The following is a 13,472-nucleotide window of genomic DNA, read 5'->3' as shown; positions in this document are numbered from 1 at the left end:
ACATCATTATATATTCCTGACTATAAGTTTTAAGACTTAAACTACAAGTTTTGCACACTTTTGTTATACTTTTCTATGTTATAAGACTTTGCACACCATGAATCATGTGGAATGTCTATGCTGAATTGTGGTTTGTGTCTTGTGTAGATTATATCTTAATTTTAAGGGTTGTACCATTGTTACTGAAACCTGTTGAAAAGTTTGAAACATGACATCACTGATTGTAAATATCACCTGCCAATGAAACAAAATGACCTTCCTGTAAAATGCAGTGCTTTTCTGCTAGAGCCAAAAGCTGCTGTTGCTTTTGGCTCCTTTAGTTAAGCAGTTCTGTCTCAGTTGAATGTGCGGGATGAACCACATCATTGCTGAGGAGAGAAAGAATCTGAGTCTTGTCATGCTTTACTTCTGCAATAAATAATACTTAGGAGAACTAGTCTTCTTTTCACTTTCCCGAAATTCTAATTCAAAGACTTATCTTTATAATTCTTTGTTAAAAAATAGGTAGGCTTCACTTTGATTCAATTTCAGTAACAAACTTAATTATAAAATTAATTAATTTGAAATAAAGTTAATATAATACTAAAGGAACATAGAACAGAGCACATACAGTTTTTAACAGCATTGTCAGATCATATTGATAAATTGGTACAACAAAAACCCCTCTTCATGCATTACAGCATGAAAAACACACTACTTATGTTTTTTAAGAAACTGTTCTGTTTTGTTGTTTTTTTTTTTTATGAGTTCACAATATCCTTCTCATGTCTTTCATTTGCATATCCATTCAGTTAAAACAATCAGAGGTACTTTGCTTAATCGCTGTCATTAAGAAAAAAAAAATAGGCAGTTATGTACAAATCCCATTTTAAATCATGAAGTGTAAAAATTGTATCAGGAAAAAAAAATGTCAACACTTAAGTCACATAGAAAGTGGGTGACACTTAAAACTGTAGTTAGCTCGTTACTGATCTGCATCTCAACAGCCTAATTGAAAATTGTATCCATCTATGTAATCTTCAACAATTTCATTCTTTTCTTGGGTTTGTAGTGATTTTTTAATTGGCCTGGCTCAAGTGGATGTTTATGGAACTGATGGGATTTCCTCTGTTTATGTGCTTTGGAATCACCCTATCTTCAGTTTTGTACTTCAGCATTTTCGATAGGTTAAGTTATGTAAAAAACTCTCTTCTCTTTTGTATAGGAAGTATATGATGAAAGGAAAATGAAAGCCTGATGTCCTGTTCCCACTCGCAAAAAAGATTGAGCAGCAGAAAAAAAAAGGCATCAAAATGTTAAGAGCATGTTTTTAAATCTGATACAGTTTGCAGCTTTTCATAAGAGTCAGCTTTTAGAAGTTTTCCACTTCCCTAGTTTTCAATCTCTGTAAGAATCAGCAAACTCTTTAGTGTACCCAGTGCATATGACGTTTTGACCTGATCCTTGCATAAGTTGAGTCAAAAATTACAGGTTTTCTAATTGCCTTGTTCTTTGACATAGCATTCAGAAAATAAGTATATTTCACAATTTAATACCACTACAACCCAAACCATTTGAAATTGCATTAAAATACCTTATGTGGAATTGTGACAGATTTTTGTTTTTGACATGTAAGCTTTTCTCAGTAAGAACACTTCCTTAAGTTTCTTTACATTCCAGACCTGGAAATTATTTTACTTGAAGGACTTTCACCAATGTCAATGGTGTTGAACGAGAACAAAACTTTGTAGGTACTCAGAACCATGATGTTAATGTTTATCATGTCTCAGCTAATTTTTCTTTTTTTGTTTTGAATAACATTGAGTATCTTGTTAATAGTTCTCAAGATCATCATTCTAGATTTTACTGATATAAAAACTATATTTCAGTGTCATACTTCTGTTTTACTGCCATGTTTATTATTTTTATAAACATTTTGAAAATTAGATCTATATCTGAAAACTATCTCATGACCCTTACTGACAGAGAGTAGCAGATGCAATAATGCTTGCATTAAGATTTGCATAACAGAAGGTTCAGAGCACAAATGCTGACCAGGATAGTTAGTATATAAATCACTGAACCTGGAATGCATCATTATGATACTTTAATCACCTACATAATAAAGACCACAAAATCTTACCCTGCATCAGACCCTAACTTCTTTTTAAGGTAGATTACACCAGAAATGTGTATCTTATCAAAATAACAATACTTCACATACTGCAGAATGTGTAGTATTTCTAGCCTTTCTAGATTTCTATCTACTATTTCTTTTTTGGGTGGTTTCGGAGAAGTTTACAATAGTTACCTGAATTTATTTCCTCAAGCCAAATGATTGGTAGACTAGAACAAACGCCTTTTAAGCAAAATGTTTGTAAAATGGACTAAATAATCTGTTTTCCTGATTTGTTAATCTGTGGGTTTGTTGACAGCCAGTCTTCAGATACTGGATTTCTATAGTAGATATCTATTTCTATCTACTAGATCCAGATACTAGATTTCTAGATGAATCTAATTTCTAGATTACTGTTGTGTTACTGTAAAAGAAATATTCTGTGCCTTCTTTCTGGATTGAAATTGTCTAATGCCTGTTTTTGTCTCTAAATTCCATTGAACTATCTAAGGAAATTCACAACTAAGAGAAGAAATACAAACAGAAAACCAGAGGAAATTATTTTTTCTGAAAGAGGAACAAGGGGCTCCAAACTTTATAAAATTGTGGTAGATGCCTGTCTGCATCTTCAGTCATATAAATAAAGATCCACAATAAATGTGGTCCACAGTCTTGCTCAGATAGTAAAACATACGCTCAGAAACGTCTAACAATTAGGACAGGTTTTTCAGAGACACCTATAAATCTGAAGATATACTTTTGGAAACACTCTGAAAACAAGACTGAAAATGTTACCAAGACTGAAAAATGTAATGAAAAGTATTTCTTGCCTTTCAGGCACGTTTCATTAATTTGTGTCTTTCATGAGCAGTTTGAGTACTGTAGCTTTTCACTGTTTGTTTGTTTGTTTGTTTTTTGTTATTAGACTTTTTTCAGTGCTGTTGTTGGTGTCTTATTTGGCTCCTCACAACTGTTTGTCTTTTAGGTCGCCCAGATGACCCTACTTATTACTGGAAGTGAATGAAAATGGATAAGAGAACAAGATACGTTTTTATGAAAGGCTGTATGCTGAAGATCCCAAAAACTTTAAATAGTGGTGGTGGGAAGGCTCTAATCAGAATTTTATCATGCATCATTTTCAGTTAGGTTTTACTTTGTATACATTGTTTTTCTAGACTATTGCTTACTGAAGTAAATTACAAAATGTAGCAAAACAATTCTTATGTATTTTAGGCTTCATACAGTATTGTTTGGAGCACTTCATAAAAATGTTTTTGACAGAGTTATACGATGATTAAAAAATTTGTAATAAAAAAATCATGCCTAAAAACAGAAGCCAATCCTAGGTGTTAAAAGGCTGCACAAATTTAATTAATTTACCTAGTTCTATTGGCAAAACTGTTATGCCTCTTCTGTGAAACCTTTATGCTATATGAGGATGAAATTGCCCGGTCTTGGGGGGGGAAAAAAAAAGTCATACTGGCTTACTTTCATAGGTCCTCAGTCTCAGAAAAAGAGAAAAGGGCAAAAGCACTGCTGAAACACTCCAGATTAGTTTTAAAATCAGTTTATATGTATAAAACTGCTGCAGCTGTCCTGTTCTTTTGGGGCTTTTCAGAGCTGAGTCAAATACATAGTCCTCTTTTAGAATACCTAGAATTCTCCTCCGTATGCAATGAGTAATTTTTGAAACATTTAAGGCTTATGTTAGTCCTTAAACCTATCTTTAGATAGCCTCAAAATAAAAGTGGAAGTGTGAGCCTCTGGCCAGTGTGATTTTGGCAGAAATTCTAAATTAAGAGAAAGCTAACAGACAAGTTGAATGCACTCATGTTTTTATAAGTGACAGCTACTTGAAGCACATGTGTAATTTTTTCTCTGTTGACAACTTTGATACCTTTTTTACAGATGTTTGTGGAGACATGATTTCACTCTATACTAGATAGTCCTGAGAGATACAAGTAAATGGACAGACAGAGTAGAGGTAGGGCAATCAGGTATCTCCTGTTAATTTTCACTAGTCTTACACATCACACAGACTTTCTTAATACTTCTGAAATGTGTGATTTTAGAATAGTACATAATTATGCTCAAATGTCTTCAGAAGTGTTTAGCATGTGGAAAACATGCTATTTTTATGTTCCAAAGAGAAAACTTAGCTCTCATTTTGAAATCTATTTTCATAAGCAGTACTATAGCTATTTCACAACTTAGATTTATCCTTATGGTATAGTGATTACTAATGTAAACTCTGCTGGTTTTAATCCATTATTGCTCAGTTGATGTATTTCTTAGGCCTTGTGCAGGTAATTCCTTTGAGCCAACTGTCAGTGGAATTTAGTTCCAATTTAGTATACGTGTTGTGTTAAAGTGAATAGTATTGTCAGATGTATGTAACTTGATACTATTATTTCCTTGTATTATTTCCTTTCTCTGTTTGTAACGCAGTAAATATATTCTTTCATACCCTGCATGTAGCAACAGTCTATCTAAACAAATAAATTGGCAGCAACACAGAATTTCTAACTCAATGAAAAATGTGAGCAGACGCTATTTTTACACGATGCAGTGTCTGATATACATTGTAGGGATCTGGTTGTGATAGGGATATTCCCACTTCCTTTTTCTCTTGATTTGTAACTGACTGTAATTGTACTGCCTTTTTTTCCCATTTTTTTCCTTTTTTTTTTTTTTCTTTCCACAAAACCTTTTGAATGATGTGGTCTGAATTTTACAGAAGTTCTTTACTTTCAGGAATCTCATTTTTATAATGGTGTATTTAAAAACAATGTGACCATGTGCCAGAATTTGCTAGTAATTCCTCCTTCAGGTTCTGATATGGGGAAAGATTTCTGTTGGCCTCAATAAACAAAATTAAATACAGCTAGAGTAGGAGTTTTGCTGTGCTTGTTGTGGTATATTGTGAATTGCTGGTAATAATTATCCTGGCCACTGAAGAACTGTTAGTTTCTCTGTGAGTTTGTTGGTTGGTTTTTTTTTCCTCTTAAGGTTAGACCATAAGTAGAAGCTATTATTATTATTTTTTTCCAAGCCAAAAGATTTTTTCCCATCAGGAATCAAAGTAGAAGCAGGAAGCTGAAACACAGAGGTGCTAATTTTCCTCACTGAACTTTAGATTGGTTAGAGTACTGTAAAGCTTATAGACTGTAGAAGGCTGTCGTATACAAGGAAATATCCTTAAAGCTTCCAATCTAATAGTGTCTCCTTAATACATGGACTGCAGGGATACTTTGAATTAGTTTTTTTGTTTTGTTTTGTTTTTTAAAAAAAGGGGGGGGGGGGGGAACTGGTATGGATTTGAAGTGAACAAATCTATTTTTTGTGAAGGAAAGAAAATGCAAGGAAAGCAATTTTTATTTCTTGTTTGGCTATATTGCTTACTGTCTTCTTCAGCCCATGTGAAGTGTAGCTGACCCTCATCAAATGTTCACTTGAATTGTGTGTTTATTAGCTGCTCTTCTGAAAGAAGATTCAGGGAATACTGATTAACATGGGTAATTTGATTAACACCAGTCAGCTGTGACTCAACTGTAGTGACCAACAGGCAGACATTTTACTTCCTGGTTTCCCCAAGACATCAACGTGCCTCATCACCGTGGTCTTGTACAGTAATTATGGACAAGAACATGTGATTACATGTGCGAATGTGGTTACCATCATCAGACTTGCCCTGCTCTTGTTCAGGTACTGTGGGACTGCACCCTCACCAGTGATGCCACTGCCCTGCCGGCACTGGCACTGGCAGCTGCTGTTTTGCCTTCCCTTGTGGAGCAGCCCACACGTGCTGCTCCGTGACAGTGGGATTCAAGACCCAGACAGAACAAGTGGTCAGAAAGCTTGGCTGTAGGTACTGTAGTAACTGGACAGTGTTAAAAAAAAAAAAAAAGGCCCCAAAAAGACTAATGGTTTGATGTTGGTTTTCTTTTTTGTTGTTTTTCACTTGTGCCAACTGTGAAAATAAATATTTTGTGTGTGTGTGTGTATATATATATAGAGAGAGAGAGAAAGAGAGGAAAAAAAAAATCTGGTGATTCAGGTTAGGAATCGAAGCCAAGTACTGGCCCTGATCTTGCAATGAGTAGGAGTTATGGTAGTGCACAACTGAAAATTCTCTAATACATTTGAAATAAGATCTGTCTCCCACGTCTCAATTTACTACAACTAGGAGTGGAGACTGGGGACAAAGAACTGTGCTGACTGCAGAATTCTAGTCACATGGTGTTGCATTCTGCACTAGGTGTTCATATTTGATATCAAAATTGTTTCGTTAATAAGCATCCTCAACAGACTCTCTGCACTGATTACATTTTGAAGTACTTCTCACTAGTCCCACAGAGGTAAAGGATTTGATTTGTTAATCTGCTACATTCACAAACCTGAAAAACACACCATCTAGGGAAACAAAGAAGAGAGTAAGATGGAAACATACAACTTTTTATATTTTTAGGCTTTTATCTTTGTGCTGGTACTTCTTATTCTGCTGTGGTTGGTAATTAAATCACTTACTGAATGCCCTATTATTACTACTGGTTACAAGATAAAAGACAACGTATTCAAAGGCAATATGCTTACTCTAGGCATGAACTTTAGTCTGAAATACATTGGTATTTCAAGTGTATTAATATCCTTCATGACGGAACACACGCAAAATACTAGATGTGTAAACCAATCCTAGATATAATGCATCTGACAATGCTTGATAACTGGAGGCTTTTAAACAGAGTATGATGCACTCAGTCTTAAACATTCAGTACCCAACTATGCAGTTGACCTTTGGACTTTTATTAAAGACCAAAGCTGTACTATAAGAACTGCTCTGACCTCAGATGTGATTTTTAAATATGCCATAGAAAGCTCAAAATGTCATTGTTCAGTGAAAACAATCATAATTTTTAGAACTGTGATGAGGAGCTTGTGAACAAGAAGCTTGTGTGAGAAACATTTCTGGCATATGGAAAATTTATCTCAAGGTAACTATTCAGGAGTTACCTTTATCAGATACATCTTTACTCTAGTCAAGGGACGGTTTGTTTGCTAATAGCAAACAAAGTCCAGCAGGCTCTGTATTTATTTTCTGAGAATTCCTTAATTTTCAGTTGCAATGAAGATGTAGCTCATCTAAAAGGATGCAAACATGTAACATGCTGCTTTTTGATAATCATCTTTGCCCTCTGGTGTAATTACCCATCAGATGCTTTGTCCTTCTAATCTACATTCTGCTGGAGGGTTTTCAATTTGTGTAAAGTTTATTCAGGTTTGAGGCATGCTAGTGTAATACGCATGTGAAAGATCACCAGTTTTAAATGTGTTGCTTACTGAATACAGTGATAAGGCTGACTCAGAATCTTAACCATCTTCGGGCAAATTACAATACTTTTGTCTTTGAGAAAGCCTTTATTTTGTAGGTGTTTTATAATTTCTCCTCTACCTTCCTTGTGCAGAGAACAGACTGCATGAAGCAGCAAATAGGGGAGGTTCCACAAAATCCACTTGTGGTACTGCATTTCCAAAGAAAAGACAGAGAGCAGTTACACAGGTGCTACCCAACAGTACAGAGCATTAAGATGGTGGTCAGTGCATCTAGAACAAAAGTTCTGTTTTTTAAAAACAGTTAACAAACCTAGGGCATACTGTACTTCCATTGTGGTTGCAAAACACTTAATACAATTTTTTCTTTTTTATTAACTCTGCATTCATGTTGCAACTTCACATGACCTCTGCAAGTCTAGACAGTGACTGATTTATGCTTTACGTAAAGGTTACATTTTGAATGATTTCCTGAAGTAATCAAATGGAAGTAGTTAATAACCTGCCTTTTACTTTGAGAACAGACTTTTATTCCTTTGCATTAGTGATTACTGTATTAACTCCTGACAGCAAATAGTTCTGTAAGAAAATCTTGCTTCAAGCAAGTTTAATAAATAGCATTTAAAAAAAGGAAAAAGTTAAGTGCTAGTTGGAGCCAGCTTGTGTGTCCTAATACTTGCTTGTTGGGAGTAGGAAAGAAATGCCAAATTTGTGATTGTGCATTTGTTTCCTCTAACATGTTATTGCTTGATCAATCCTCCATCCTCTCCCTCCCTCCCTCCCTCTCTGTGATGAACACTCCCATCTGTCTGTAGAGAGAGCCCAAACCAGCAAGGCTGATAGCTTGTTGTTTTAGAAATTAAGCTCTGAAAGACCAAAAAAAAAAAAAAAAAATGTTCCTCTTCTGTTGCTTGTGCTCCCAGAGTGCAGTGATTCAAGGGGTTGTTAACTGTGCCGTGTAATGCTAACTAGGGGCTACAGCTGGTGCCAGCCCCCATTTAGTTTTTGAGAGGATGAGTGTCCAGCCCTATCATGCTGGGTGTTGAGATGCATTTGCCTTTCAATGTGCTGGATATGGTATATCCTTCAAAAAGGAATAATGTCAATCTTCAAATGGTTATAATTCTAGGTATGTGAGGGTAACGTGTGAAGTTTCTATAACAAAATTTGTAGCATCTTCCTCCCATAAAGAGTTTCCTCAGTCTTCTTTATAACTTCAATCAAATCACTGAAAGGCCAGAGGGAGGATGCTTTTTGTTTGTTTGGTTGCTTTTTTTTTTTTTTTTTTTTTTCATGAATTCTGTAGGTTTTATATTGGGTCCACCAGAAAAGGTAATAAATCAATTTGTAGGTAACTTTACAAAAGAGGATTAAGAGGATATGAGGCCATAATTACTTGAAAAATAGGAATTAAGGGTTATATTTTATTGTAGATGTCTTGCACAACTGACTTCAGATTCACCACATCCTCTTAGATGTGTTAGGGTGACAGTGCTGGGAAATTAGCCCAGACCTGACTTCTGATAGGTTTCTTGACTGCTGGACTACAAACTCGCATGACAGATTGCATCCAGCACAGTAGGCTGCAGAAAGTAGTTAATGGAAAATAGACTGCTTTGATGTTCACTTCTGGTGGGCTGATCCTCTGGTTTAAAGGCTAAACACCTATTGTCCTCAGTAGGAGTTTTCTTTCTGAAAAGCTTGCACAAAATCTGTAATTTCCAATTTTGTTTTCTGAAACCATGGTTTGGTCTATTTCTGCATTCAGAAGCCAGCAAATGTTTTCAAGAGTGATTTTGAATTTTTTAGTCTCTAACTTCAGATGCCGTAGAGAGGACCTTATTTCTCAGAAACCACTGAGCATCTGTCCTCTCCTGCTGAAGCAGATGTCTCTAAAGCATTTCCATTAGAGCACCATAAACGAAGGCACCTAAACACACTGCCTGCTTTCCTGAAAAATGGGGCCAAGCGCTGCAGAGATGCACCTTAGAAAACAGGCTCAGCTAGAATTAAAACGGGGGGGGGAGGGTGAGGAGAGGGAGAGCAAATACAGTAGCAGCCTATGATTAGAAATCTTAACAATGACAGTGAGTTCTGTTTAATTTCTAACCGCTTAAAAGCAGGCCTGGGGAAATGCTCTGCTTAGAAATGTCATGGAAAGTGCAGCTGGTCCGTGGGCTTTATCTTGAAAAGCAAAGGATCTTTCCCATTTTGCAGTAACACTGCCATTTACTGGGCCATACCACTAGCAATTTGCAACAATGGGAGGGGAAAAAAGCTGCCATTTGACCTAGAATGCAATTTTCAACTAATTAATAAAGTGACCATTAGTGCCCGAGGGGATAATAACAGGAATAAGAACAAATTACTATGGGGTGCAAAGGAGGCTCGGGCATTGTATTGCAAATTTCTTATGGCACTATTCTTCTTTTTTTTTCTCACTAATACTTTTAAAGTGCCCCCACTCAACACTTGCTCCTTGTAGGACCCTTGCAAACCACATAAGAATTAGCCCTTCAAAGATCAATCAGGATCTAATTGTTGTTAACAAAGTGCCACCTGGAGAGAAATGTTACAATATACCTTCATTACAAAGCATTCAATCTCTCTCACGCTCACAAGTCCTGGCTACAGTACAGACAAAAAGGAGCGCTTGCTAGCATTAAGATCAGGCACCTGCAATTGCTTGGAAAACACTGGCAGTCCCTGCACAAATATGTTGCTAACATTGCAGGAGCCTCGTTAGAACTGCTCTGTTTATGCTTCCTCAGAGCAAATTTTGCTGGGGTCCCTCTATTAGCGGTGCTGTAACACATCGCCGAAGCCCTCATATTGCTGGGGACGCTGGGCACAGCAGCTACGCCATTTGCTGTGATCTCTCTTGGGCTTCAGGGACTGCTTTCAGCAAGGATCCTTCTGTGTTTTACGACCATTGATCTCCATGTCCCAAAGGTGAACACCTTTGAGCGTTGTGTTTTCATTCTGGTAACTGGCTCTGGCTGTCCTGTCAGAGATGGTGACTAGGTAGGGCACGTTTGCTGTAGGCCCTGCCTGTGCTAGTACTTTGCAGCTTCTTTGGTTAAGTTCAAGACGTAACTCACTGCCCAGCATCTGTCACTTACTTCTCAGACATGTTTGTGGCTACGTCTCCACAGAAGTTGAAGTCAACTGGTAATACCCACCTGTCCCACCTGTCCTCTGCCCTGTGCTGGCACTGGCATTCCTTTGATGTCCCAAGTTGGATTGAGATGGAGAGCCAACAGAAAGTTTTCTTTTTTAGGCTGGTTTAGTTTTGGGCATCTGCAAGTGGTATGGGAAGGAGCTTAAAGCAGGATTCATGAGTCTTACTGCCAGGTGCACTGGCCAAGGGCCTACCCTGGTGTCTGAGGTGGTGAGGGATGACAGTGGCACCCAGTTGAATTTACCTCATAGTGAAATGAGAATGCCTTCAAACTTCTCATGGCTGTTAGACTGCTGTCAGTGTCTGGCTGGGCTAGTACAACACTGCTTTGCCCCCTCACCATGGCTTAGATTCATTAGTTACCTTCAAGTATTAAAAAAAAAAAAAAAAAAAAAAAAAGGAAAAGAAAAGAAAATAAATCATCCATTGCAGTGAGTCCCAGGCATTTGCCACTGCACATCCCCTTCTGGATGCCTGATCTCCTGGGGATTCCTGCAGAGATTCCTGCTCTGCTTGTCAACAGCAAACCTACCAAGATAAAGCAGAACAGGATTCTCGAACCTTTTTTTGGTTTGTGGGCTCCTGGACATTTCCAGTGAACTGCTTTATAGGCAATTTAAAACTACCGTCATCAGACTTGCTTGTTCACAGTCAGGAAGTTGGCTTGACTGAAAGCTCTGTATGAAGGTAAACCCAGCCTCTTCCCAAAAACAAACATCAGTGGTTACCCAGGGTCCCCAGACCGTACTTGGCCAGTAATGTCGGGAACAGTGTTTCTGTTTGGGTGTTTCTCCTTCTTCCAGTTCAGTTCAGACGTGTTCAGTCCTCACTGAGTTCCTGTGTTGGCAACTGTGATAGCTGCTATTGCTAGGACTGTGGAAGCCAGGCCCAGGGGCTAGTGAGGGCAGTGCTTCCTTTCTGAGTCACCCCAAGGGCAGGTGCTTTTTCAGTGCAGGCTGCTTTCCCCGTGTGATTCTCTTCCCTGCACTGTCAGACCCTTCAAGAATACCTGTCATCCCCCAGCAGCAGGAAATCAGTCAGGTACCATGTTTGCTGGGTTGTGCATCACATTTGTGTCTGTGCTAAAGAAGATGAAGTTGTCCATGCTGTACGGATCCACTGCTGTAGTGTTTCATTTAAGAGAATTCAAAGCAAAAAGATCCAATACCTTAACTGAGTCACAGAGAAGAAAATTAGCATGGTAAGGGCAAATGGGCAGAAGCTCTGAGACATTCACACAGTCTTGCAGACTAGCTCGCTGTCCCAAGTGCTGCATCCAAGAGTTTGCTTGTGGGATCCACTCCAAAAAACAGATTTAGAGGGTGTTGGCTAAGTGTCCACTGCAGCAGTGAGCTGACATGACCTGTGATTGTGGGAATACATGGGTTGTAATTGCTCTACAGAACTTGTATGGCTATTCTGCTGTTGCGGTTTGAGTATGTAGCTGACAAACATCATTTTGTACTACTTACACTTTTAATATAAAAACATTAATAACCCAATTAATCATTTATATGATCATTTATATAACCACATTTGATTGTTTGTAAGCATTGGATTAGTTCTGGCAAACACAATAAAAATGTAAGCCATCTGGAGTCTAAAGTACAACAATAATGTTAGTATGAGTTCCATGAATAGTATGGTGTTACCCTAAATCTGGCTGACTAAATTAATTTGATGTGTCAGGGAACAAACTGTGACAACCAAGTGCTTTCTAGGGGCAGTCTCAGTTGGCTACATCTTGGTTTCACCTGGGATACATTTATAGCAGTTATAGGCCATTATATGTAGAAACTATAATTTCACCTGATTTCTTCTAGAATGTTACAAAGATAACCTATAGTGGGTTTTTGAGGTGTTCAGAGTATGTTCCTGGCTGCATCTCTAGCTAGATTGATTCTTTAATGGAGGTATGTGGAGACAAGAATCTTCCAGAGAATTAGGCATGTGGTCTTAGGCTTCTGGTTTTAGTAGAGAAATCACATCTGTCCAGACACAGCCCCATACATGAATACATGGGGAGAAATGACACATATGGTGCCTGTTTTGTTGGATAACTAAATTCCAATGCACTATTTACCCCCTTTTTCTTTTTTTTTTTTTTTTTCTTGTGGGGAGGGGGGGTGGTCAAAGTACTGCAAGTAAAGATACAGAAGGTGGTTTGTTGTTTTTTGTTGTTGTTGTTGTTGTTTTGTTTTGTTTTTTTTCTGATAAAGAGCACATTATGCACAACTGGACCAATCCTTCTGGCTCCTAACAGGCTTCATTTATTAAACATCATGCCAAATGTCTTTAACTGGAAGATACTGACTGTTTGTGCTCACTCTGCAGTTGTTTTGTAAACAGTTTGTGTTACTGCTGCAATTAAAATACATGCTTTGAATTTTTCACTTTGACTTTGTGTGTCTGCCCATCCTAAACTGCCATGTAACCAGCACATTGATCATAAAGGAGCTGTGCCACTTCAACCTAGCTGAAGATTTGCCAAAGAACCAAGTGGTAATGTTTTAAATAAAAAATCTTTGGTGTAGCAGGAACAGTGAGGCTGCACTGAAGTAATAAATATGCACAGGCTTCGCATATGTGTGATGGAGGAGAGGAGAAAGAACATTCCCTATGAGTGGAAGAGAGCCCCACCCAGACAACACTGAAAGAGGTGGGCTTCTGACCATACAATCCCAGACTTGCAGATTGTCTTTTTGAAAGGCTGAAAGTCATTGATAGCACAAAACAGCTGGCATCCTTGAAATGAATCAAAATGGTTCAACGACTCTGGCTTTTTAGGTTTAAAATGTCCTTAAATGACTTTACTAGAGTTGCAGTGCTTTTCTCTGGAAGTCAGCAACAAGAATGCATGCTTGGGAC

The 13,472-nt window shown here is 37.7% G+C and overlaps 1 protein-coding gene across 2 annotated transcripts in view; it reads left to right on the top strand.

Moving 5' to 3' along the window:
- Nucleotides 1-4,614, top strand: part of FAM120B (family with sequence similarity 120B) — a 54,187-nt gene extending 49,573 nt beyond the window's left edge. For both annotated transcript variants that reach the window (XM_032185385.1, XM_032185384.1), the window contains one exon: nucleotides 3,081-4,614. In XM_032185385.1, the coding sequence (XP_032041276.1) occupies nucleotides 3,081-3,093 (13 nt within the window). In that variant the 3' untranslated portion in view covers nucleotides 3,094-4,614. The remainder of the gene's footprint in view (nucleotides 1-3,080) is intronic.
- The last annotated feature ends 8,858 nt before the right edge of the window (nucleotides 4,615-13,472 follow it).

This window comes from Aythya fuligula, chromosome 3 (genome assembly GCF_009819795.1).
Source record: "Aythya fuligula isolate bAytFul2 chromosome 3, bAytFul2.pri, whole genome shotgun sequence".
NCBI classification, from domain to species: Eukaryota; Metazoa; Chordata; class Aves; order Anseriformes; family Anatidae; genus Aythya; species Aythya fuligula.
Note: the sequence above shows the minus strand (reverse complement) of the source record. Positions and strands in the feature narration are given on the sequence as shown.